This window comes from Ixodes scapularis, unplaced genomic scaffold (assembly GCF_016920785.2).
Source record: "Ixodes scapularis isolate PalLabHiFi unplaced genomic scaffold, ASM1692078v2 PGA_scaffold1__304_contigs__length_218370807, whole genome shotgun sequence".
Taxonomy (NCBI): Eukaryota; Metazoa; Arthropoda; class Arachnida; order Ixodida; family Ixodidae; genus Ixodes; species Ixodes scapularis.
Window position 1 is genome coordinate 118,521,901 of NW_024609846.1, and position 26,878 is coordinate 118,548,778.

The 26,878-nt window shown below is 46.2% G+C and overlaps 1 protein-coding gene across 1 annotated transcript in view; it reads right to left on the reverse strand.

The window, feature by feature from the left end:
- Positions 1-200: 200 nt before the first annotated feature.
- The window catches only part of LOC115330370, a 31,605-nt gene continuing 4,927 nt past the window's right edge, over positions 201-26,878 (reverse strand). The window contains exons 4-8 of the mRNA XM_040220187.1: positions 23,257-23,285; positions 19,258-19,312; positions 17,612-17,655; positions 2,284-2,377; positions 201-401 (exon numbers count right to left, since the gene is read on the reverse strand). Coding sequence (XP_040076121.1) covers positions 289-401; positions 2,284-2,377; positions 17,612-17,655; positions 19,258-19,312; positions 23,257-23,285 — 335 coding nt within the window. The 3' untranslated portion in view covers positions 201-288. The remainder of the gene's footprint in view (positions 402-2,283; positions 2,378-17,611; positions 17,656-19,257; positions 19,313-23,256; positions 23,286-26,878) is intronic.

Below are 26,878 nucleotides of genomic sequence, written 5' to 3' on the forward strand. Positions count from 1 at the left end.
GAGCTAGTGTGGAGCGGTCATCTCTACGCGGCTATTATGACGTCGTGCTGGCTGCGAGTGTTGGTTGACGCTCTTTTAATTCTTGATAAGTAGGCTGCCAACCTACTGGAATTTCAAAATTTTATTGCAATTTGAAGGTTTTCATTTGGCTGACCCTTGTAGATGAAAATAGATAACCCCTAAGCAAACACGAAGCCACGTAGTCTTGATTGGGTATTTATTGTGCTTCGAAAATGCAAGGCGGCTCTAAGGCCTGCAGCTTTGGGGCATCCCAAGCTGTGAGGGTCTTCAGGCTGTAAGCACGGACGTCGCAGAGGCGCATCCGTCGCAGTTGTAACTGTTTCCTTCGACCGTGGCAATGCTGTTAGGTCCACACGGCTTTCTGGGGTTCTTCGGCACACCTGGGCATTGAACACATTGTGTGCAGATGATTAGTATGTTCACCAGAAACTCTTTATTATTGAAGCAAAAGCAAAAGTGAGGCGGGAGAAGACTTAAGAGCAAGGGCATCTGCCCTCATTAGGAAATTACTTTTTCTATAATGGTTGGTTCACTTTTGAAAGTCGGGTTTAGGGCGCACAAGGGTGATGTGGCGCAGACTACAATTTGTATACGAGCGCTGATGAGAGAGTATGCAAGGTGTTCACCTCTCTCTACAGGCTATGGTAGGAAAAACCTTTTTATATATATAATTTTCATACTGATATCAAAGTGGCGTGTATGTACATACTAGTGCACTGAATTCAATCGTTTGTCTTGTGCAAGGTGTTTTGCGGAAGGATTGCCAAATCGCTCCTGTTAAAAGTACGCACCTCTGAGGAAGAAGGTTCGTGTCAAATATGTATCTACCGAAAGTCAAGTCTGGGCAAATGAAAAATGTTCGGTGTATCTCGGTCGTTCATCATTTTTATATTAAAATGTTCATTCGCAAACTAAAATGTATGGTTTAAATTATAAACCCTGTGGGGGGCATCATCAAAAAGTATTAAATTAGCGCACTTCACAAAAATGTTAGGCACACGCAACATTTTCCTGCGTTCCACAAAAAAAAACAACAACAACAACTTGATTTGGACCTGTTTTTAGGTTTAGGTTTCCAGTGGGAGTGCAGCCTTGCGCCAGCCATCCGGTTACGCGTGGCCAAAGCGCTCAACAGAAGCCGTCTCCTCAATGGAGAAAAGGAAGTGTGGCTCAAGTAGGCGATACGAAACGCTGCGCTGTTCCAGTTACAATCTAAAAATAAGCCTTGGTTCTTGAGTTCATTCTCGTCATGCGAAGACTGAGTGGCAGAGGACGTTAGTTTCGCGCAGAGCCTTTTATAATGAAAGTGCTTGGTTGGCCTTAAGGGGATTTTGACAGCCTGGCAACCACAGCAGCGTATTCTGACAACCGGGGATGACTACTTCCGTCCGCCATTTTGTGGCTCTGACTCTTAGGAGCTCTATGCGATTTCTCAGGAATCAACAAGACAAAAAAGTAACGCCATTTGTGTTATGGCGGAATCCACTGGTTCTAGTAGGTAGTAAGCTCCGTCCATTGGTCAAACTCTCTCTCAGTATAAACGGCTCCGGTTTCGCGCTTTAACCACGGGGAAGCAGGACCGCCGACGCTGAGGTGAGTTTTGAATTGAACTCGCAACTTCATAAAGCGCACCAAATTGAGTTTTTTTTTTTTTTTTTTTTTTATAGCTGTAATATTTTTCGCGTGACTTATATGTCTGTTGATTACGCTAATTCAGTGGTTGTTGATGATGCCCGGAAAGTTTCTAATTTAGTGGTTTTGGATTACGACCACAAAGTTTCTAATTGAAACCATACTTTTGAAAGAAAATTAATCGAAATTAAAATGAAACCTAATTAGGATTCACAATAATATTTTTGCTCAACAGACCCTTTAGCAGAAACCAACAGGACATCGACTTTTTTTTTTCTTTTACGATGAGAACGTTTTACATCAGCGATTAGGCCAGCGTTTTACGAAACACTTCACATGTGTATCAAAAAAAAAAAAAGAAATCAATCAACGATATATCCACTTACTGACAAACGAACAATGCAGATGTTGTGACAGAGTGTACGTCCTGTTTAAGGAAAACTTTGTTTTTGCAAAAAAAAAAAAAATTACAAGATACCCAACAAAGTTCGTGAGGGTGACCCGAGCCTGACGTAAACAATCGAGAAGATGTACGACAATCAAAAATCCGCAGTGGTGTGTACCTTCAGAAAATAGCTCGATGTAATTATCTTCTGCTGTTCAAGAGTAGACATAATAAATTACACTTACAGGTAGAGCGATGGGTGCCGTAACAGGGACACTTGATGCACTGAAGCCCAGTAGTTTCGTAAGCGCACACCTGGTTCCGGGTACACTTGGGACCCTGTAGAAATTGGGCGATTTCGAATTCATCTATCTACGCTAATTAAAATAAGATAAACGTTAAATCTGATGTCGCTTTATTGTATACAAGTCATGATCTATATATCCAGAAATAAAATATTGTGATAACCCACATTGCTGAAGGATCACCTTGAGAAACGAAAATGGAGATCCCGTAGTAAAACCGTGTTCTCAATAAAAAAGCGTCCTCATCTTTATGTGACCAAGATCATCGTCATCCGGTTGAAATTGATTTTTTCGATAAACGTACGTAAGTGATGCGGTTTGCAATTGCCTCAGACGCGGTAAGCGTTCATCAATAACATAAAATATCCAGCTAAAAAAAAAAAAAAAGTTGCAGACGGCTTTTAAAATGTCCGGGCACAGCGTAGTAGACGGACTGGCGGTAGTAAGCGCCGAAGTGAAGGAAAGAGAGCAAAAACTAATCCAAACAAGGCAAAACAAAATACGCGATGCCTCGAACGTCAAGTAAAAAAAGAACATAGAAGCAGGAGGAAGAAAAAACACGACGGCGCAGAGTTTCCTCAAAAATAAAAAGGAAGTAGACATTGAAAAATGAAAGGAGTTGTTGAAGGTCCAACGGGTGCCGGCTTTATCGCAGTAGACGACGAAGACGTTTCTCGTCCCGGCGCTAACAATGGGAATATGTGCTCCGTATATAACGTGATCGAAATCACTTTTATTTGCACTACGACGCTCTTCTCGTTTTTTTTTTTCTTTTGGACGCGCAAGAAGTCTGCTTTTCTTGTAACTCCGCTTTTATTAATTTCAGTAATAGCGTCAGATTTGCATGTGCACAATCGACTCCTTCCAGAACATACTGACATCGCAATAACGCACGTGGTTCGAAATTGCCCTTTGCTTCTTCATCCTATTCGCCTATTCGACAAAACGGTTTTAAGCAAGTCATTCATAAGGAATGGGAACCGCAACAACGAAGAAATTGATTGATAAGAACAGTAAAGTTAAAACGAAGCTACGTTCTAATTTTTTTTCTTTTTTTACACTGCCCCTTTTCTCGAAAGCAGTGCGAAGGTACTACATTCGTGTTTTGTTTCGCTTACATAAGTTGTGGCAGAGTGTTTTCTTCAGGAGAGCCCCAAAATTGCAACCTGAAAGCTGTAACATCTTTCCCACACGAAGAAAATGTCATTCCCTTATAAGGTGGCACCTATTTTTTAACATTCAAAGCAGCGAATACCCGCGACAATCTTTTTTTACTGGTCACCTCGCACGGAAATAGGCAAAACCAATGCGTTGCGCAGAATTCGTCTGCTAGCAAAGTCTCCGAGCTCGCCAGGGGCGCTGCGATCCTTTTCACCCGCGCTCCGCGGGGCCCCTACTCTCGTCAAGCTTCGTGGTGTTAGCCGCTTGGGGCGTGTGAAGTAGGAAGGATTTTATTAGAAATAAGTAAAATTTGTTTTAGAAAAGTCTATATTTCTACAGTTGCGTCGGCATTGATTTTTTTGTTTTTTTTTTATCTGCCTATGTTTGTGTCTGCATTTTTGGGCGTCTTCCGCCCCCACGCGCGGGGAAGCTTCGAGCAGCCGCGGGGCTCGGTGGAGAAGAGTCGGACCCCGGTCGTTAACAAACGGATTGGGTTTCAGTTTGGGGCGCCGGAGCACCCCCGTCTTGGGCTTCTGTCCGCACTTCTGGCTTTTAAGCGGGTGTGCTTGTGTCCGGCGTATTTCGCCGCTTAGTGTAGAAACTTCGCTTTTAATCGACGCAATAGCTTAACTTGGTGGCGCCAACCAGACGGCGAAGAAAGCATGCAGTGACTCTACAAAGAATTTGGGTTTGACCGTTGAGGTGTCGGAGCGTGGTCACGTTGACAGCTCGCTGATCATTGGGTAAGAGTGTACCACGTGACAATGGGCAAATTTGAAGTGATTGGTCTGTCTCTGGAGGGAAAGGAGGCCCCTACAAGTCTTGAAGAGGGCTGCCGAGAGGATTCTCGGGGATTCAGCTCTTGAGATCTGGCAGATTCGACTCTTGAGACTGGGGGACTAAAGTATGGTTCTTAATTTCGGGAGTTTTGTCATGTAAATTACTGTTGACTTGTTGTCGTTTTGTATTGAAATAAACGTGGCCACACTGGCCATCGTAAACCAACAAACGTCGTAACGTGTCAAGCGGAATCGAACAACTTTTAGTTTTTTTTGTTTTTTTTTTATTCGGCTCTGCGGGGGATTTGCATCAGACGAACATTATCATCGGTCTTCACCATCCTGACCGGCCCCCTCTACCTCGGAAAGTTGACTGGGCGGGTCGGGGATCTACTAACGAAACGTCATGCGCAGGCCTTCTCTTCTAGCAAGTATTGGTTGTGGCACCCAAACGCGAGACAAAGATATTATCCATCCACGAAACAAGTGGAGTACAACAACAAAAAGGCACGAGGTACACCTAAGCACTTCTCATGAGTTGTGAATGCGAAAGCATGCACGCCGATCTTCCGCTCCCTTCTTTCGTCTGCGGCGTACTTGCGTCGACGGTCGAGCGTGCGCGCTCTCCTAGCTGCGCTGACATGGGGCGTGGAGCGGTGAAGCCGCTGACTCGCGGACAGGCAGCACCATGGTGTGGCGCTAATTGAAACTGACGCGCGGCGGCTTCATATTACTGCTGTTTGCGTGGCTTTCCGCGTGGTTTCAAAGCTGGGATGCCTGAGACCGCGGCTTCGGGAATTTATGTGCCGTTTGGCGCGGCTGATGACGTCCGCTCGAACCATGGAACAGTTAGTGCTTTCGCATTAAAATTAAGCACGCTGCGGCATTCACTCGCAGGCAAACGACGAGACAGAAATGCTCGCTTTGCTTTATAGATGAATGGATGGATGGTAATGGTAATACTTTGTAACAGGCGGCAGCTTGTGCCACCTCGACTAACATTTCGTCATCTCTTTTATTTTTAATTTTGATAAATTTTGTTTCAACACAACCCTCCCTTCTTTAAACTGTTCCCATTGCTTATTTTTATCTGTATTTTCAACACTGGCTAGATCTTTCCCACCGATCTTCCAATCTCCTCTTAGTTAACGGAATTATTGCATTATTCACTCGTCCTTCCGTCTGTGCGAATCCCAGTGCCCCCTTAAATCCGTAGTCACCCCTCCCCCCCCCCCCCCCCCCCTCCACCCCAAGAGGGTGGGACGAAGCCGCGTGCACCTTATAATTACATATTCTATAGTTCCTCTTTCGCGGTTGCATACGTCGCATAGAGTGTATATTTCCTGGAATTTAGCCCTATATGTTTTCGTTCTTAGCATCCCCGTTCTAGCTCCAAACAGCAATGAGCTCCCGAATGAATTGTTATACAACTGTTCCTTTTTTTATTTCTTGCTTTTGTGTCATGTATATTGTTAAAGCTGATTTCCCTAGCATTTTCTTTTCCCACAATTTCCTCTCAGTTTCCTTCCCCCCTTCTCTTTTTATATCCTCTGATCGGCCCCATCTCATTGAATGTATTTAAATCTCATCGTGCGGGTTTGGTTTGTTCACTTAGTGCTTACACTTTTCATATATAGATTTGATACACTTTCGTTGCCCACAGGGTCTCTTCAATTTCAACTAGTAGTCTTTGTTCAAAGTTTACTTTACAGATCACTTCTCTACTCTCGAAAGATGCCCAACCCATATCCCCCTGTACTCTCTCATTTGATGTATTCCCATGTGCCCCCATTGCCAACCTACCCACACTCCTTTACTTTATCTCTAAACCTGCCTGGATTTCTAACCTCATACACAATACCCTATTCCCAAATGACAGTCCTGGCACCATGACTCCCTTCCATACACCCCTAACGACTTCATATCTATTATAGTTCCAAAGCAAAGCAAATTGTTGTGTGTATGTTTATACAGCCGAAAGTTAGTCTGCCTCAGTTGGCGTCTGATGTCTCGGCTGTAGATCAGCAATTTAGCCAGTGCGGTATATTATAGTTCCAAAGTGCCCTGTGTTTCATAAGGGCTGAATCCCGTTTTTTCTTCTTTATTACAATATCTTCATGTTCTTTTTCGATACTTTCTTCTCTCATTTAACCACACTCCCAGATATTTACACTTTTCTACGCTATCCCGGTGCCTTGCATCTCCAGAGGTTCCCCTTTCGCGTCGTTATGAACATGTATCCCAGAATTGTCCCTACTGAAGTTGAGGCCTAAAGGGAGTCATTCTGATTAGTACCTACATTGCGTCTTGACTCTCTGCCACAAGCACATTGCCATCTGCATACATCAGCCCTGGTAAAACGTGATTTACTTTTAGAGCGCAGCTCTTAGGCGCCCGTTTTCGGCTTGAGCGGCGTCGGCGTCGCCGTCGCCGTCGCCGCGGCGTAACCGCGCGGTCCATTATGGGTAAATTTCCCCGCTAAATCGCGGAAAAATTTCCCCGCTAAATTTAGCGGAAAAATTTCCCCGCTAAATCTAGCGGAAAAATTTCCCCGCTAAATCTAGCGGAAAACTTTCCCCGCTAAATCTAGCGGAAAATTTTCCCCGCTAAATCTAGCGGAAAAATTTCCCCGTTAAATCTAGCGGAAAAATTTCCCCGCTAAATCTAGCGGAATAATTTCCCCGCTAAATCTATACTTCGTTTCAGCTTCGGTCCGAGCGCGGCCAATGTTATGAGCCGAAGGGCCAATCAAACAGCGAAAGAGCCACAACGTCATGGCGTGCTCTCTGCAATTGATAGGACCAGCCGCTATTCGCCGTCTCTCTGTGCGCGCTCCTCCGCCGGCTAGTCCTATCAAGCGCAGAGAGCACGCCATGACGCTGCGCTTTTTGCGCTGTTTGATTGGCCCTTTGGCTCATAACATCGGCCGCGCTCGGACCGAAGCTGAAACGAAGTATAGCGGAAAAGTTTCCCCGCTAAATCTAGCGGAAAAATTTCCCCGCTAAATTTAGCGGAAAAACGTCCCCGCTAAATTTAGCGGAAAAACGTCCCCGCTAAATCTAGCGGAATATGCCCGCTAAATCTAGCCGAAAAATTTCCCCGTTAAATCTAGCGGAAAAATTTCCCCGCTAAATCTAGCGGAATAATTTCCCCGCTAAATCTAGCGGAAAATTCTCCCTGCTAAATCTAGCGGAAAAATTTCCCCGTTAAATCTAGCGGAAAAATGTCCCCGCTAAATCTAGCAAAAAAATTTCCCCGCTAAATCTAGCGGAAAACTTTTCCCGCTATATCTAGCGGAAAAATTTCCCCGCTAAATCTAGCGGAAAAATTTCCCCGCTAAATCTAGCGGAAAAATTTCTCCTGAGGTCAGGTGACCCCCCGAGGTCACGTGACCCCCGTGGTCACGTGACACCCCCAGGTCACGTGAGCCCTACGTGACCTTGGCGAGGGGGTCATGTGACCCCTCCAAGGTCACGTGACCACCCCTCCCCCCCGATAACACGTGACCCTCAGTACCCTTCCCTCCTCCTCCTCAAGAGCTGCGCTCTAACTCGGCGTTACAGGGAGTTGTAAACGGCTTCCATTTTTTTTTTCTCTCCCTCCAGGTAAAGGGCCGCCCACACTAGCGAGAAAACGCGGGTGGCACGCCGATCGCGGAAAGTAACAAAATGTCGCCGTAGCACAGTCAGCGCCACGAGCGCGTGCAGAGACACGCCCTTTATCTTCCCGCTCAACCGATTTATCGGCGCGCCGGGCGCGTTTTCTCGCTAGTGTGGGCGGCCCTTTAGTCAGATCAAATCCTAAATTGCATTGCTCTAATCTTTTTTTTTATTTTTTCCATTTCACTAAGGTATATCATAAAGAGCAGGGGAGACAATGGGGAACCCTGCCTAAGTCCTCTTTATATTGCTGCTGGTCTTGTGATTTCGGCTTTCCAAGTTATAACTACCCCGTTATCTGCGTATGTCTGTTCTAGAAAGCTCATCAAATTTTCATTTAATTCATATCCTTTCAATTGATCCCAGAGTTTTGCCTGATTGACATTGTCGTTTGCTCCGTTGATGTCTAAAAACGCCAGCCATAACGGCCTTTGCGTTGTCATTACTATCTCTATGCACTACGTAATTACGAATAAGTTAACCTTATAATGCAAGGAAATGCAAAGGTGCAAGAGAGCTGTACAAGAATGACGAGCCCTCTATCACTTCTGTGAGAGTCGGCCCCGCCAGCGACCATCAGCTGCCTCCGTCGTCGCGTCCCGGCGCAATCTCAAAGGAAGAACATCATCATTTTTCCTTCTGAAACCCTTTTGGAGCTCTCCCAGTATCTGCTTGCCCTGTGCCCATTCCTCAATTCTTGCCTGTACAATCTGCATCTATTCGGTAGATTGCTGATGTTACTGTGATTGGTTGCTGCATGTGATAATGTCTTTTTCTCCCTTGCCCCTATATAATAGTCTCATCCGGAGTTTTCAATGATTGGGTACACCCCCCTCCATAATTATTTGGTCAATCACCTGTCCTAGCTTCAGCTCGTTTATTTTGCCTAACATTTTAATCAGTCTCATTGGTATGCTATCTGGGCCTGTTGCAGTTCCAGCCGGGACCTTAGCTTCTGCTTTAACCAATTCCCCTGTGGTAACCTCAGCTGTTTCACTATACTCCTCCTCTGGTGCTACGTTGTTGTCACTGTTAACTAAAGCCTGATTTGGTTCCAGTTCCAAAAAAGCTGCTTCTATTGTACGTCTAATGTGTTCTCGTGCCTCTTCCCCCTCTAGTTTTATCCCATCCTGTGTGGTCAGTATCTGTTGACATTCCTCCGTTTGTTTTTCCTGTGCTTTAATATGTTCCCAGAACCTTTTTGCAGCATTCCAATCATTCCGATCCATCTCTATCATTCACCGCACTCCTTCCCTCCCAATTTTGCCATGGATTAATGCTGATGCCTCCCTCTTTCTTTTCTGAAAGTCTCCCCATCTGGATACTACTTCTGCTAGTGCAGCCCTCCTTTTCTTTGCCCATCTTTGTTCTCTAGATGCCTCCTGGCGTCGCGCTATGGCTGCCTTAACTTCTTCATCCCACCAACTTTTCGATTTGTGTTTTAGCCCTCTTCCTTTTTGCTTAATTTGGTATTTCTCCAATTACCTCTTGAAAATACTAACTAAATCCTTGTACGTCAATTCTGTTTATGGGTGCTCTCAATTCACTTGAATGCTTCTTGCAATTGCACGGCCCTTAAATTAGTGATATCCTTTTAATTCTGAGTGAATATTTCTGTTTTTAATATGCCAAATTTGATCTCAATTCTCTTAAGGTCACAAGCTCTTCGTGCCCTCCTAATCTATTTTCATAGGTACTAATTTGTTGTATATATTCCGAGACATGAAACAGTAGTCAATTGTTCAATGCGAGTTGTTTCTTTTCCACGTTATTTTTCCGTCACATTTTACCTCAGTGTTAACAAACACCAGATCAAGAGCATCACAGAACTCCTCTAACACTGTCGTCTTGGACCGTGATGACTACGAGAAAAAGGTTCACGATCTTCTTGATACTTCCGCTTATAAAAAGCTGCCAAAGGACCCTACATCACAAGTCCAGGCAAGAATGAACAAAGTTCTAGCGGACATTTTCAAGAAGCACCCTGATTCAAGAAGCCTCCACCTGCGACTACTCTGTAGGAATGGATCTGCTCCAGGCTTGTATGATCTTCCGAAGATTCACAAGCCTAGCGTTCCTCTTCGACCTATTGTAGATTTTACCACCTCGCCACTTCGTGCTCTTTCCAACTATCTTCATCGCACCTTTTCTCCTCTTGTGGGAAATACGACGACCTATGTGCGCAATTCCAGCGATTTCGAAGAGAAGGTTGCACTATTAAAGTTGAGCGCTGAGGACACCATGGTATCGTTCGACGTCATCTCGCTTTTTACAAGTGTTCCTGTTCCCCTGGCAGTCGCCACGGCTAGGAACGCTTTAGAAAAAGACAAAAACCTCAGCGACAGAACGAACCTCAGCGTGGACGAACTGTGCCGCCTCCTTGAGCTCTGCCTCGACAGTACATATTTCAGCTTTAGGGGGGAGTTCTTCAAGCAGACCAGTGGAACCGCGATGGGTGCTTCCATCTCCGTCACCACGGCAAACCTCTGCATGGAAGCTATTGAACAGAAGGCACTGCAGTCATTATCTACACCACCCAAGATTTTCTTGCGGTATGTAGATGACTGCTTCTGCGTCCTGGCAAAAACTGAAGTGGACAAATTCCTGACGCATCTCAACACCATCGAGCCGGCCATCCAGTTCACTGTGGAGCGCGAAAAGGACGGCGCCTTACCTTTCCTGGACGTGCTAGTAAAGCCGCAAAAGGAACAGCTAAAATTCTCTGTATACCGAAAACCGACGCACACTGGACGCTACCTCCAGTTTCAATCCAGCCACCCAGCCAATCATAAGGCGTCGGTGGTCAGGACACTCTTAACCAGGGCAAAGACCATCTGCTCATCAGAAGAGGACAAAAGAAAGGAGGAACAAACCGTCATTGCTGACCTTAAGAAAAACGGCTACACGAGCAGCTTCATCCATCGCGTTGCCCGCCGTGTAGGCCGAAATCAACGACACGTGCAGCAACAGTTAAGTGCGAATTTCCGCCCAACCTCCCGCATCAGTGTTCCCTACATCAACGGAACAAGCGAGGCACTGGCACGTGTGCTTGCGAAAGAGGGTATCCAACTAGCGCAAAAACCTGTGTCTACCCTTGGACGACTCATGCCACGCCCAAACGATCGCCCTGCTAAAGAAAGGGCCCAAGGCGTTGTATATAAGATTCCGTGCGGGGTTTGCGCGGCCTCATACATCGGCGAAACGAAGAACTTTAGGGAGAGAATCCGTCAACATAAAAACGACGTGCGCAAGTTCGATCACGAGCGTAGCGCGGTCGCTGAGCACTGCGACGTCAAGGACCATCGCATTGACTTGGACAACGCATGCATCGTTGACGTTGAGACAAATCCTCGAAAAAGACTGTTCCTAGAATCATGGCACATTCAAACAACGCCACAGAACATCAACATATCTCTAGGGGCTTTACCATCCGCCTATGTGAATGGGCTTCGTCACATTATTGAAAAAGGCAGAGCCGTAGAAGAAGACCAGAGCCAGACACACGCCGCGTAGAAGAAAAAGAAAAGGACGCTGCTCCTCAACGGCCATAGCCGTAGTCGCCCCTGAAGAAGAGGCCGAATTGGCCTTGAAACGTTGGGTCCCTACAGAAGGGCTTGGTTGGTGTTCGAATTTTTTAATATTAATTACTCCCAACCAGACAGATCTCTGTCAAATGTTTACCTTTAAATCCTGTTGTATCCGTATGCCCATCGAAATCTTCGAAATGCGCATTCATGTCCCATGAGATAATTATTTCTTCGTTAGTTCCAATTTCCGTAACGTCTCCTGGTATACATGTTAAGTGTTCTATGTTTTCCTCCCATTCGTCACTCCCTGTTTTTAAATACACGAAACCAAAGATTGTTTCCAAACCCCATTTATTTCATTTGATCCACATGTGCTGCCTGCAGCCCTCTCGTTCCCTTTACCATTTCTGACTTTTCACTAACATCCATAATCCCCCTCCCTTGCGTTCCCGTTTGGCCCGCATCCCATCCAATGATATCCCAGTATGTATGGTGGTTCTTCCATATATCCCTCATATCTGTTTCTGCTTAAGCATACACTGCAAAGCTTTCGCTTTCTAAATGCTCCTCAAACTCCTCCCACTTTATTCTGTTCCTACCCCCCAATGTTATGCTGTTTCTTTTTCCTATTCCTTCGAAGTTTCTTCCCACCCTCCCAAACCCTCTCCCCTGGGTGTACATTTCGGCCCTCATTTACACCGGCACCCCAGGGCTCCGGACCCCCCAGAAAATGTACGACGTCACGTCAGATCCTATCGCCTACCGTGCTGCCAGTGGCTTCACTGTAGTGGATGCTCATGTAAAAGGGTCGGAGTGAGCATCGTACACCACCCTGTTAGCTTCCATCACTCCGTACTTTACTCGTTGGCTCATCCCCCTTATCACCCGGTTAAGGTGTATCCACACGACGGACCGGGCCGCGGACCGATTTATCACGTGATGCGCGGCCCGCGGGCTGCCCGGCTGCAATGAGCATCCACACGGTGGACCAAAAAAGCAGACGACAGAGTGAACGGGCCGGTCTAACCCTCGACCTCACAGCTCCGCCAAACGCATGCAGCGAGCTGCTTTGAGGCTATTTGTAAGGAGCCAAGATGGAGGTTGAACGAAAGAGACGTTTGGCCGCGGTGGCCCTGGCGTGGACTATTGAGGACGAGGAGGACTTAAGTGAACCGAAAAGGGCATGCATCTATTGTCCCACAGAGCGGGGAATTGCTCCACGAGCGATGAAGTAAAAAGTTGCATCGTCGCACCATGCCGCCATCGTTGCACAACAAAAGCTTCGTCTTCTTCGTCTTCAACAGTTGGCGCCAAAAGAACACGACTCAATCCAAACAACAAAAGTCAGCTTGTTGCCAGACTTAGCACTTCAATTTTACTAAAAACGCCGCGGTCCGCCGCCAAGGTCCGGGCGAGAAAAGTCGCTTGGCATTTCTCACAAGCGCGGGCCGCAAACCACCGGCGGACCTCGAAAACCGGTGACGTAAGATCACGTGATGCGCGGCCCGCGGACCAAAAGAGCAATGTAGTCCGTCGTGTGGATGCACCTTTAGCTTCCACCACCCGCTTCTCTATCTGCAAAGAATGTCCCCAGACCTCTGGGCTGAAGCATAATTGCACATGCACCGTCCCAGAGACCTCCCTCAGCTTACGTAACCCCAACTCTATCTGCCTGACGAGGTTCTGGCTCCGTCCCTTTAACACATAATTAGGTCTTGCATGTACTACCACTAGGTTCTCACCCTCCCTGCTTTCCCAAACCTCCTCCTTCACTGTGGCCATCGCGTCTACGATGCACTTTCCTGACTGGGCCGCTATGTTTACCCCATTTCACCCTGTTCAGCAGCCTCTTTTTAACCTTTGTTATGTTTGAGTCTCCTACCACAAGCACCGTCTTAACCTCCGACTGCCTGTCTTCACCCCCTCCAGCACTCTGTGGTTTCTCTGCCTAAACCTCTGCTGCCTTCCTTGAACCCGGCTATACTGCAGCACTATACAGCTGTGCAGCCTCCTTTCTTACACTGCCAACCACCTGGTCACCAGTGAACTGTCCCCTGGCTCTGCCGCCTCATATCGACATCTTCTCTGCCACCTCCTCCTTTTCCTTATTAACTACTTCTGTCAGTTGCTGCTTCATATCCTCCCACTTCTTATGCTCCTCCAACTCCGCCTTCCACTCTTCCCGCTGTCTAAGCCCTTCCACCTGTCGTTCGGGCTCGGCTCGCTGCTCCCGTTATTGCCTCAGCTCTCCAGCTATTCCCTGGTCATCTCCTCCACATCCGCTTCGGCCCTTTTAACCAAATCTCCGACCTGCGCCTCGGGCTGAACCCGATTCTCCCACTCTACCCGTATCTCCCGCTTCAACTCATTGACCCTAGCCGCCGATTCCCCTCCTATTATTCTAAAACTATGTGACGACAGAGCTTCAATGTTGCCAACGAAAGCATCGATTAGGATAGGGTACGATTGGAGAAGTTTAATATTCCATTGCTCATGCAGAGGGGCATATAATATTCTGATATTGCACGGGTGATGCGTTTCGAGGCAATAACAATGTAATTCAATTGTTTTCTCGAGTACGAAATTTGACCGAACAATTTCTTTAAAGGGCAACTCCGGTCACTATTTTTGAATCCAGTGTCCCTAAACTGCAAGGTATAATTTAATTTTCGATATCGTATGTAATTGTATACAAATCACGGCTCTAAGTTTGGTTTCGGACGTGTACGGCAAAACTGAAACTATCTTCTAGACGGATGGCAACACTGATCATCAGCCGCGCGAAGTACACGGACGTGGAAGTGAAGTGCGTCATGTGCGCGCAGTGAGCAGACGAGACAGCGGAGCACGTCATATTGGAATGCACGGGCCTGAAGCCGGACGTTACGTATAAACCAGACATGGCGGTGGCGCTGGGCTTCCGGAGCGTTGACGAACAATACCCCGCCGATTGTTCGCAACCAGTGGAGGTGACGAAGAGGAGACTGGAGTGCTGGTGGAGGAGGGCAAGGGAATACGACTACGACCAGCGGCGTACCAACTTGTTTTTAAGTTGGGGGGGGGGGGGGGGCAAACCAGAACCCCCTCCCCCCCCCCCCCCCCCCCAGGACCGGAGGGAGGTGTTCTTGGTATCCCGTAAGTGCCGCCGGTCAGTGTTTGCCCTGCCCAGTGGCGGCTGTTTCAGGGGGGGGGGGGGGGGGGGGGCAAAACACATACCTTGGGGGGTAAGTGCCCCCCTTGCCCCCCCCCCCCCTGGTTGGTACGCCCATGACTAAGACATTGGCTATAGTCGGTTACAAGTCAAGAAGGTAGAAGAAGCTCCTCCCACAAGTGTGATGCGCCCGTTTCAAATCTCTCCGCGGTCGAAAGAAGAGTTCACTGGAAACGCTCCTTGTTCCGCTTCAATGGCTTCCCACTTGTCTCCGATCCCACTTTTTAAGAAAGCGACCTTTGTATTCTTTGGAGAGGGAACCGAGCCCCTGAAAGCAGCCTTTGTATCCATCGGGGGGAAGCTAATCCCCGAAAGTCGTATTTGTTTCCGTCGGTGGGAAAGAACTCTAATCTCCCTCTCGTGGCTTCCACAATGCTAAGTCAAAGTCGAAAGATAAAGCAAATATGTACAGAAAGGCAAGACCCTCCTCGCGCGTTGGCCACGACATCACGGAAACGGTGGGACGCTATTGGATGCGGAGGTGGCGGAGGGATATCTGATTCCCTTTGAGGGGCATTTGCCGCTACCTTCTTAACCTGTAACTGACTATAGTGTAGCTACTAGCCAGGCTAGATCCAGCGCTGCTGAGATCCCCCCGATACAAAGGGTTTAGCCCCGAATCCAAATCCAAAGGCTGCGACGTGACGTAACCGTGGCGCTGCGGTAAGCGGTACAACCAATCAACCGCAGCTCCACCGCGACGTGACGTCACAAGGGTACGCCACCCAGTGTTCCTTGACTACAAGCTAACCCGCTTGCCGTCTGCCTAAAGACCACCTGGTAGTATTTTAAAGTCGTTTTAGTGAACTACGCGGCTTCCCTTTAACGTAATATTTTGGCTGTGATCATATTTCGTGCCACTAAAGTGATACCAGTCATTTATTTTGGTTTCGTTTCGACCGAAGTTGCCGTTAAGAAAAAAAAAAAAAAAAGCACTCGCTTAAGAGAGGAATGCTTGCCGAAGCTACGGGGCTGGCGTCAGCCTCTCTCCTAGTACGTTTAGTCCCCTTAGATGCAACAATCCAGTGCAAGCGGCGCCAAATTCAGAAGGCAAGGGGACTTCTGAATTTGGCGTCATTTCTGAAAAAATGCTCCTCTGTCGCCACTTGACTTTATCCAATATTCGCCGCCGTTTCTGAAAATATCTCATGACCACCGATTACGCCTGGGGCAATGTATGCAGGTTAAAAAAAGGAAAGAAAAAAACACAGTATAGCGGTATGAAAGGGCATCACAAAAGATTGCGCTAAGCAAAACTTGTACATTGGAAGTACGTTGTATTGATAGTACTTTACTTCAAGTACATTGCACCCAGAGTACTTACAACTTTATTTGCAGTACATCACTTCCCATTAACTTTGTAGTTGAAGTACTTTTTAGATGTACGTCAGAACTCGGCGTTCTGGCGTCCCAGCGCGCTCTCGTCTCCTGTGTTTCAGTTTTCTGGTGCATAGATTAAAATTTAGTTATCAAACTAATTTCATCAAGCCACAAATTTTTTTAACACCAGCGCTCTGACATTTGCCGAGATCGATAAAGCTATTTTGCGGAAATAACTTCTCTAATTTAGTATAAATTTCTGTCGTAAATATTTTCCTTCTTAGTATAAATATCCAGGGAATGCATATAGGGTGTCCTCAATGCTTAGGCTAGCTCAATAATCGGCCGGAAAGAATCGGCGTCTGCGCGTAGCAAGGTGACATTTTTATCGAGGGTGTATTTAGCGGTGCATTTTGGTCTTGTGGATCTTTAAGGAGGTGCTTCCTTTCCTCGAGAAGTGAGATTTACAAGCTCGCTAGGGTAGACGGCGAGTTCGGCCAATGACACTGTCTCATTATTGTGACAGCCTTCCATGTCAAAGGTATTCCCAATATGTGTGGTTCCAAGTGGACGGCTTCAGTCAGGAGCGTGACCTTTAACTAGCATCAAACCACCCCCAAACCCCTTTCCCCCCTTCCAGGCGGAGATGTCGTCGTCATTCAGCATTGGTTCGCATAATGTCTAAGCTATTGCTCTTTTAGTTTCTTTAGTATCAACAAAGCGAGAAGAAAAGAAATAGTGTCAAATCGTTTTGACCCTGACTATAATCTTGCCGTTTCTGTTACTTTCTCTCCTTCGCTTGTATTCGGGGATTGACCGCAAATCGTCGCGTGCTTATTTTTACAGCTAAGGCATATATGTGTAATATGTGGCTTTCAGTATCTACGGATCTCGTAGATCAAAATAGAACCATAAAAAGACGAAAAGGTTTTTTCAGCCTATGGTATCAATATTTATCCTATAGTGCAACATAATCTACGCTTTTAAAAATATATATGCAAAAACCTTTGTTGCAACTTGATTTAATCAACTAAAGGTTCACGTTAATTGCTTTCCTGACAAAATCTTACCCTTTCTGTAACTGTAAAAGCTCACGTTAGATGTTTTTTTGACAAGGTGGCTCACCCTCTCTGTTATTTCCTATCTTAACGTTCTCAAGCATTGCCCTTGCATTTTCTTGCTTTCAGTATCACTCGAACTATACGCAACTCACGAGCACGCATTCGATCCCTTTTCCTCTAGCTGTTTCACAATAGGCCGATCTCACTTGCCAGTTTTACTACGCCACCGCTGCCGCAATGCATCGAGGGAACTTTAGTCTTTCTGCACGTGCAACCACTTTGCTGGAGCTCTGCGCGTATGGAGCACGAGATAGCACCAGCCCTCTCGTGCACTACCGTTTGCCTCCTGTGAACTAAAGCTATGGTGGCACACGCATGCGCCGATCACTTGGTGAGATTGGTCTACTGGTCTTCCAGGCCATATTGGTTTTTGCTGCACACTTGGATATATTCCTCGTCTCTCATTCGCGTTTTTTTCCGCGGGATGGCGTCGCGCTTTCCAGAGACGCAAATTATTTTTAAGGGATTTATAAAAACTTCAAATACTTACGCGAGGGCCACCGCACCTAGTGTTTGTCCGTTCCAGCTTGACACCTGCGGAAAAAAGACAGGAGCGATATTTATTTATTTATATCTTTTTTTCATTTTCCCTCAAGGCCAGAGGCATTACAGAGGGGGAGAGCAAAGAAAACTACAGAAAAGAAAAACAAGCCTGAAAATAGGTTAAACACACTCAACAAATAAAAGATTAGTAATTGGAGTTTTGAAAAGGTCCGAGGTCCGCGATGGTGGCAATTGTCCCGGGAGGGTGGTTCCACTCTACTGACGCAATCTTTGGCTGCTTTCTTAGAATTTTCCAAGTGCAGTCTAAATGCATACCACTTCTTTTGCATTAATTTTCTCTGAGGTCTTCATTTTTCAGGCAGAGTAAGGAATCCGATGAAGGGTATATTCTGAGGGTTTTGTGAATATATAAAGCCACCAGGGGGGAGTCACTTGACACTGTATCGTCACTCAACACGTGATGTGACGATGCGCCTAAAACAATGCAGTCTAATGACATATCTATTCAAAATATCAGTAAAAAGTATCAGAGTCCCGATAGAGATCACCTTGTTTTGACTTTTTTCAAAGATAACTCTACACCCTGCTTGTTAAGAAGAAATCACAAGACATCCCGGGATCCGCATTCGAGCAGCCACAAATTTACATTAAAAAAAAAAAAGTGAACAATACATTTGAAATGTACGGCACTATCGAGTATTCTTTTATTTATCAGTGCTTTGTCCTTATTTTTTTTAATTTTCTTTGGCTTGTGAGATTAATTTATATCTTTCCTACCTAAATTTTCAAAAGGCATTTATTAAACTAATTTCCAGTTTTGTTTTCTGTTTTTGTGTACTCTCCGTCTTCATCAATGGAAGTTTGAAAGTTGCGAAGTTTTATAATTATAGTCATTTCAACTTACAAGTTTCACTTCACAAAATTTACACAAATTCAACATTGAAACTTACGCAAACGGATACCTTACCTTTCCCAATTTCAAAAAAAATTTTTTTTTTATCTTTTAGATGCATGGTACATGGGTTTTTTTTTTTTTCTAATTGTCTCGTTAAGTAATTTCTGACTAAACTAAATGCGGCGAAAACTTCGGGTATCGCCGCCTGGTGGAATTTCTTCACAACCCAAAGTGAGGATACTTCAACTTCCTCTACTGGTGCAAGCACGTTCAATGCCAAGCTTCTATGCACTATAAAAATTTAAACATAACCGCGTGGGTAGCACGTGCACTGCCCATAGTGAAGAAAACCGGAGCGTCACTATAGCGAGTTTCTCACCGCGAATAAATAACTGCTCTGATAAAAATTTAAAGCATGTTGCCACGTCTGGCGGATATGTTGCTGTTTTTAAGTAAAATAATATAAAAAATATATAAGAGGAGCTGTCGCAGTACATTCTCCAATAATATTGTAGACTCATTTGACGAGGTATTTTTAGGTCGCTGTGCTGGACTCACTTTGGCTAGTACTCCAGTGCTTGGGGTGAGTAAATCAACGAACGATTGTTCTGTTCTCTCGCTAAAAACAGAGGGTATCTGGCCAAAGTATGTTTGACCAGACCCACACTGGCCAAGCAGTATAAACTCCTTTGGCGAATGGGTCCTTTATAATATTAGAGACTGTACCAAATACTTACATTCGTAAGGTGAGGTAGGGCAGTCTTTGATTCGGCAAGTATAACCAGACTGGCACTGTAATAAAAATAAAAAATAAACGCACATAAGTCAATATGGTTAAATTAACGCACACTCGATATGTATGTTCAGCTGGACACAACACCAAGGAAACTAATCAGCTTCAGAACATTCATGCTGAACCGAAGGATCATCACTGTTATTACCCCGGCCTTAAAAATACTGTCCTTGTCGCCTAGATGATCAGCTTCAATCTACTGCCCGCGAAGCTCAAACAGGGTCGTAACCAGGCACAAGAGGCGTAAAAACCGGTCTTGTCTCGGTCGCAGACAGACGCCAGTCTGTAAACCGGTCTTGACAGTTTGAAAGCCAGATGCAACGTTAGATAGCCGCTCGTGGCATCGAGGCAAAGCGCTGGGCTACAAATCCCCAAGTAGCGGGTTCACCCAGTTCACCTCCCGGCCGAGGTGCCCGCAGTCTGACGGAGGCTTTTTGCGAAGAAGGCGAGATCCGAAATTTCGGCTGCAAGTAAAAAAACGTGGAGGACGCTCAAGCTTCGCCTTTAAAGTTGCCCTGAGGAGGTTTTTGGGATAGCCTAATTGTAGCGATAACTCACTCTACGGGATCGAAGCATTCTTAGAATTCATTAATAATAACTATGCGTGGTCGATTTCCCTATTAAAAGAGCAATCAAAAATCGAACTCACTGGCAGCCAGGACGAGATGCGACCAATGAAAACACGACATTTCGTTGAGATTGCAAGCGCTCTTTTACAAAATGTGTATGCTTTTGTAGATGATAAAGCAAATAGGAGTAATCAAAAATGTTTTTCGCGGAGAGGGAGCATAACATTGTAACATTCGTCTCAAAAACGACGCGCTGTTTCTTTTTTCTTTCTTTTGCGGGAGTGATGTGTTTGGTTGTCAGCTCTCGAGCGCGCGCTCGCTGGGTTGAATCGCAGTCCGGGCTGCATGGTAGACGTCGTGCAACGGTGTCGCATCATAAGAGATGGGTCCCATTCGATTGTTCGTCGAAGCATCTCTTTCTCGAGAGGTGTCAAATTAACAAGAGCTATGGCGCGATGAAGCGACGGCTGTGATAGCACACGATTTACTTTGTGCGCAACGTGGTTTTACGACAGTACGATCCTCGCCGAAGGTCCGGGATGAATTTGAAGCGAGAAGCTCGCTGGGGGCGTTTCTGCTTTCCTAACTATGGGTAGAGCACGTGCAATCCACGTAATTCTGTTACTTTCATTGTGCATAGAAGCTTGTCATTGCACGAGCTTGCACCAGCAGAGGAAGTTGAAGTATTCTCACTCGGGGGTTCACAAAAGCCCATTAGGCGGAGATACCCATACTTCTCGAAGCAAATGGGCAACGAGCCGCGCGAATTCGAGTTATCGCTCCGCGGTTCTACCGGTCGGAGGCGCAAGGTTCCTTATCTTGCTATTGGCTGACAGTGGTCCTGGGCTCGCGGTACAATGCTCCTCCCTGCGCTGGAGATGACCTTGGTGCGTTCGATCTTTGATTTCATTTTTAATAAAAAAATCGGATGCTTGGAGCCCGCAGGATGCTTAGAGCCCGCAGAGGGAGTTCTCGCCATGTTTGGGCAATCTCAAAAACCTCCTCATGGCACCTTTAAGAGTGAAACGCGTGCGTTATTGGGGCCCATTCGCATCGCCTTTTCATTCGCTTTGCAAGCGTGCCCTGCGCAACGTAGACAGTAGCGGGTGTGGCTCGCAATTGAAGGGACGGGGGCTCGAATCCCGCCTAAATTTTTTTTAAATTTTTCTTTAAGGCGAATGAATTACTTTAGAAAGTGATATAGATTGAGACATGCGGCGACCTTTAATTCGCGTTTCATGCCATGTTTTTTTAATAACTTTCATTCCACGTGAGCGTCGAGGGTTGTTTTAAATTTCCGCGCGAGGTCATCTGGCTGTGACGTCATGACCCTATCGGCCAATCAGGATTTTCGCGGCACGCCACTGACGCCGGCTTTTCTGCCACGCCACCGAGGCCGGTGCGACACGAAGTCCTTAACGCTGTTGCGTTAAAAATACGCAGGTGGTTTAAATTAATCCTCAGTCCACCGCTGGGGCATGCCAACTCCTTCGTTGGTTACACACGAAAAAACCCAAAATTTTACATTCATTTGACTTTGGTGTAATGCTACTGGATAGATGACAGTGCCAAAGTTAAGGCTGGCTCACACAGCTCCGTTTCTTTACATGTTCTTACGTTACGGATATGTCACCGAAACATTCGTGTCCCGAATCTCGCGTGAAAGGCTGTCTTCATGAACTGGTAGCAACACCTAATATGAAGCACATTTGTCCCGGCGACTTGTGAGCAAATACAGGCAAGCTTCCGTAACGTAACGTAACGTAAGAAAAATCGGACTGTGTGAACCAGCCTTTAGTTATTTATTTTGCTCGAATTAGCAACATTGTTTTAAGTATTTAATTAGAATGGCAAGTTGAATACTCGGATATTAACGGGGTGTGCTTCCAATAACCATAGTCGGGGACAGGCCAAAAATGTATTAAAAGCTCCGCTTTCAGCACGTATTCACTGTCTTCCCGCAGGCCTTTGAGTACACGAGCGGCGAATGGACATTTTCCATATACCGACGGCACCAGGCGGTGGCTGCGCGAACTAAAAAATCGAGGAAGTGACCTGCGCTACCAATCAATAATGGGAGCTACGTTACCAGTTGCTTCGCTCTCTGAGCAGCGTCGCGTGCCCAATGCAACGAGGTAGGCCTAGCGCGACTTTAAAGAAAGAAATCCGTAGCGTCCACCCAAACGTCGTGTTTTTCTTTCCGTCCACTTTCTTTTTTTGTGTAACACAATTATATATATGCTGCAATTACGTGTTCTACTCGTCGATTTACAGCCTCATTCCGAATTTCCTCGATTTTTTCGTGCCGACTTCCACCGCTTGGCATCGGGCGCTCGCGCGTGCGCAGAACGCTTCTCGGAAAAGGTCCATTCTAATCAAAGAAGAAAGCTCGCGCTGCGAGCGAAACGTCTACTGAATGTATAACCTGTCACAGGCAATAGTGGCACTTTCTTCAAACCACTTTTTTATCGCTTGGATTCGCTACAAGGTCAGTGTTAGATTTCTCCAAAGGGGGACGTGTCTGGCGTTTCCCAAGGGTCATGCTAACGCATTCCTTAAGGGTCTACCAATGAATGTCCCTTTAACCTTATCCGGCGGAGCGGGCTCGCCGAGCCGGCTTCGTCCCAGCATCAGTCGCGCTCAGACCCGCGTCGCCTTGCCGTTTCTTGCGCCGCATTTTGGCCAGCTAGCCGAGCTAGGCGCTGCTTCCTCTCCTCTACCTCGTTCGCCTGCCTTGCACGCGCTTAGCAGCGGCATCCACTGCCTGACGCTCCTTTCGCCGTTCACCGGTTTCCCGCGCGCGCATTGGCTTCCGCCCCGTGACGTCGCCTCCCCCTCCCCTTTGTCCTTCACTCGGCTCCTCCCCTTTACGCGGCGCGCTTTCCTTTCCAGTGTTTCGTCCCCAGACGGACAGCTCAGCGTTTCACTGGCACGTGGGTATTAATGCTAGCGCGTGAAAAGCATTCAATTTTGTGCTCCCGTGGCTTTGTTGTTCCCATAAGCACGATCGGTTTGGATCCTTCTGAGAGCCACCGAGTACTCGACAAAGTTCAGGGAACGCACCGACTGGACTCTTGCGACGATGACGTCACACCGCTGTCACAAGAGTCCAATCGGCGAGTTTCGTGAACTTCGGCTTCAGCTTCGTGTTGGACGAGTCGAACGCTCCAGGTTGCAGTCGTTGGCTCCCTGTGTGCTCCGCGAGAAATGGACTCAAGGGCATACTTAAAGCGCGGAATTCAAAGCTATGCAGAGTTAAGAACGCGGTTTGTTTTTCTGACGAACACACTTCTAGCTCAATTTTTGAATGCCCACTTCTATAGTAAGAACCTTGCACTTGGTTCAGAAGTCAATGAAAAAAAAGGCCGACTTACCGTGCATGACCCACTGGTTACGGGGATACCTAAATAAATGCAGATACAAAATCGTTTTAGTAAAGCATATCAAGTGTTCCACACGAATAAAAACGGTGTTAAAGGGCTACTCCACCGATTTTTTCATTGTCTCCGATTTGCTTGAAATTTTGCTAAACTAACCAACAAACATCGCAAAAATAGTATCCCAAATATTAGGTCAAAATATTGTTTTTTCGCGAAGTTATTGAATTTACAGTTTTCGTCCTCACCGTGTTTTTCAAGCTCGAAGTCTCTACTGGCAACAATGAAAAAGTGACGTCAGTGGAAGGCAGGGATTCACTCTTTGGGCTGTAGATTTTGTTTTAAACTGATTCAAAGCAGTTTCATGGTGTCAAATGAATGCTTGGGAAGCTCGCTGCAGTACCCGCGCTCCAGCACGGAAGAAATGATTGGCATATTCTATTTTTTGGCTGCTTGCTCGACTGGCAAGCCTGCCTGCCACTGACGTCACGGCCCTGAAAAGCGCGCGTATATTTGAATGTTGGTTTTTGCATCATTTTCATTTGCCCATTTTGCAATAACTATTATGAATTTCGCGATTCTAAATAGCATACCGGAGAGAGTAAAGGCCGGGGAGTCAGAAAATATAGTTAGTTGAGGTAGCGCAAAAAATCGGTGGAGTACCCCTTTAACGTTGTGAAACGAAGCAATAATGCCACGCGCGTCTCCGAGTAAGCATACACGTGGCCGAACCAGGGGATGTTAGCTGCCCACCGTGCAAGGTTCCCGAAACTATCGAACTTAGTTTTCTGTACTGCAAAAAAGCAGTGTTTTTTCCTTTTTTATTTTTTTATAGGGGGTAAACCATATTTTGCGACGAACATTAAAAAAGACGTGTGCTTAACACCCCATTATATCCGTTTTCTACCCATCGGGGCAAACGAGAACCTTCTGCTAGACATAATTATGGTTCTTGGGTTTAGCCTGTGGAAGTCGCGGATGACGGTGAGACACGCAGAGCGATTCCCCAGGTCAACGCGTATTTCCTTTATTTATTATGTTGCACAGGTAAAGAGTGCTTATGAACAGAGCGACAACCCGCCCGAGTTGATTGGAGTGTTTGATATCATCACACGCATGAAAGAATTCAAATCACCACCCGCCCATAAGCACTGGCCTTTCTCATTTTAAAAGTGTAAATAATGTGTAAACTCATGTATGCATGTGTCTGTATTCCGAATAAGGATATAAAAAAGTCCCCGTGGCCGAATGGTTATCGTGCTGAACTCCCACGCAATGTGGCAAAGGTTCGATGCCTGGGCGCGGACGCACCTTTTTTTCCAGAAGGGTTTGGATTTGGGCTAGTTGGTTGAACATGTTTAGGGGTTAAAAGCGCTAAAAAACGACGGACGAGTAGGAGAGACACACACCGCAGAGCGCTACTTGCAACTGGTTTATTATTGGAAAAACTACACGTACCGCGAAACCAACAAGACTCAGTTCCAACCGTCGCTAATCACACTTCTTACTCTTACACCATGCATGATCGTAAAAACGATAACTCTGATTCAAACAGGGTTATCGATGGGGCACTTACACACGTACCCTCGTCACACTCGGAAATAAAAAACGCTTCCGTTATCTCCCTTGTCTTTCTATTTTTGTTTCGTGCCAAGATGACGGTGTTCTCTAAATAGGGTAAACACTCACACCTACTGCAATGTACTGCGAGATTGCCAGAGGGGGCTGACCTCAATGACAGGGCATGTTCCCTCAGTCTTTCGTTCACGCATCGCCCCGACTGCCCCACGTATACCCTCCCACAAGACAGAGGAATTCTGTACACTACCCCCACTCTGCATCCTACGTATTTCGTTGCGTGCTTTTTCTGACAAATATCCAACCGTGTGTCACACCGTTCCACACATGTTGTTCAGACATGTTGGAACATGTCTGAACATGTTCCAACAACAACAACCGTGTCAGACATGTTGGAGATTTTCAGAACTAGCGCTTCGGGCTTGAATTTCACAAGTGAGAACCCGGTGGAGGGTGGTTTGCAGTTTTTAGATCTGAAGTTGGCCCTTCTCCCGTCGCATGTATGTTGGACTTACTGTCCTAGGGCGAAAAAAGGTGTTTTGCCCTATGACTCGAACCACTCCAAGATTATCAAGAGGGGGATCGCCACAACCTGCCTGAACGCGGCCTTAACGAAGTCCTGTCAGCACAGCGTAGCCGAAAGCTTCGGGTTACAAGTGAGGAGGCTGGAGGAGGGAGGCTTTCCCTGTGAGATCATTATGGGGGTGGTAGAGGGCTTGCTAAAAAGGTTTCGTGGATGAGGGAAGAGGGAAGAGAGGGGCAAGCCAGATAAAAGACCAGTGGTGATACCGTATATACATAACGTTAGCCATAATATCAAAAAGGGGGGGGAAAAGCATGGCATTTCGGTTCTCCTTTCAGCTCCACAGAAATTAAGCAAGCTATGTGGGAGTGTGGAACGGGGTGACACACGGTTGGATATTTGTCAGAAAAGCACGCAACGAAATACGTAGGATGCAGAGTGGGGGTAGTGTACAGAATTCCTCTGTCTTGTGGGAGGGTATACGTGGGGCAGTCGGGGCGATGCGTGAACGAAAGACTGAGGGAACATGCCCTGTCATTGAGGTCAGACCCCTCTGGCAATCTCGCAGTACATTGCAGTAGGTGTGAGTGTTTACCCTATTTAGACAACACCGTCATCTTGGCACGAAACAAAAATAGAAAGACAAGGGAGATAACGGAAGCGTTTTTTATTTCAGAGTGTGACGAGGGTACGTGTGTAAGTGCCCCATCGATAACCCTGTTTGAATCAGAGTTATCGTTTTTACGATCATGCATGGTGTAAGAGTAAGAAGTGTGATTAGCGACGGTTGGAACTGAGTCTTGTTGGTTTCGCGGTACGTGTAGTTTTTCCAATAATAAACCAGTTGCAAGTAGCGCTCTGTGGTGTGTGTCTCTCCTACTCGTCCGTCGTTTTTTAGCGCTATTAACCCCTAAAAAGCACCTTTTTTTTCTTTTCTGTAAATGTCGCATTTTGGTAAATTCGTAAAACACGGTTGCTTTTTCAAGCTCCGTATGTTCCACGTGCCGAACCTCCTACCCTGATTGATCTGAAAGCCCACGCGTCTACTGTACATAAGGGACTCCGCTTGGCGAGCCGGAGTCAGTCTCGCCTCAGCGATCAATCCTGCTGTTTTGCCGACATCGGAAACTGCGACGTTGACATTCTTCTATTTTGTTTTGGGCACAGGCTCGCCCCATCAAACGCTTATTTTCCCCAGTTATTATTCGCCTAATCATTAGTCATTCGTGACATATAGTTTCTTAGAGCTCTCTACCTAAAGTGTTCTCGCAAAAAAAAAAAAAAAAAAACTGCCATTATAAACGTCGTTTTTGTTTTTTTATCTTACATCAAATCAGACATTGTATTTAGCAGAAATATTTCTAACGACAAAAGAAATTCTTGCTTGTTTTTTTTAACTATATCATGCAGATAAAGTACGCATTTTCGGGTGCTATAACGTTAGATAGTTTGATCCCAAAGTTTAAACGCAATTTATAAATTTCTAGAAAAATATTTCACCAATGACGCCCTTGAGTA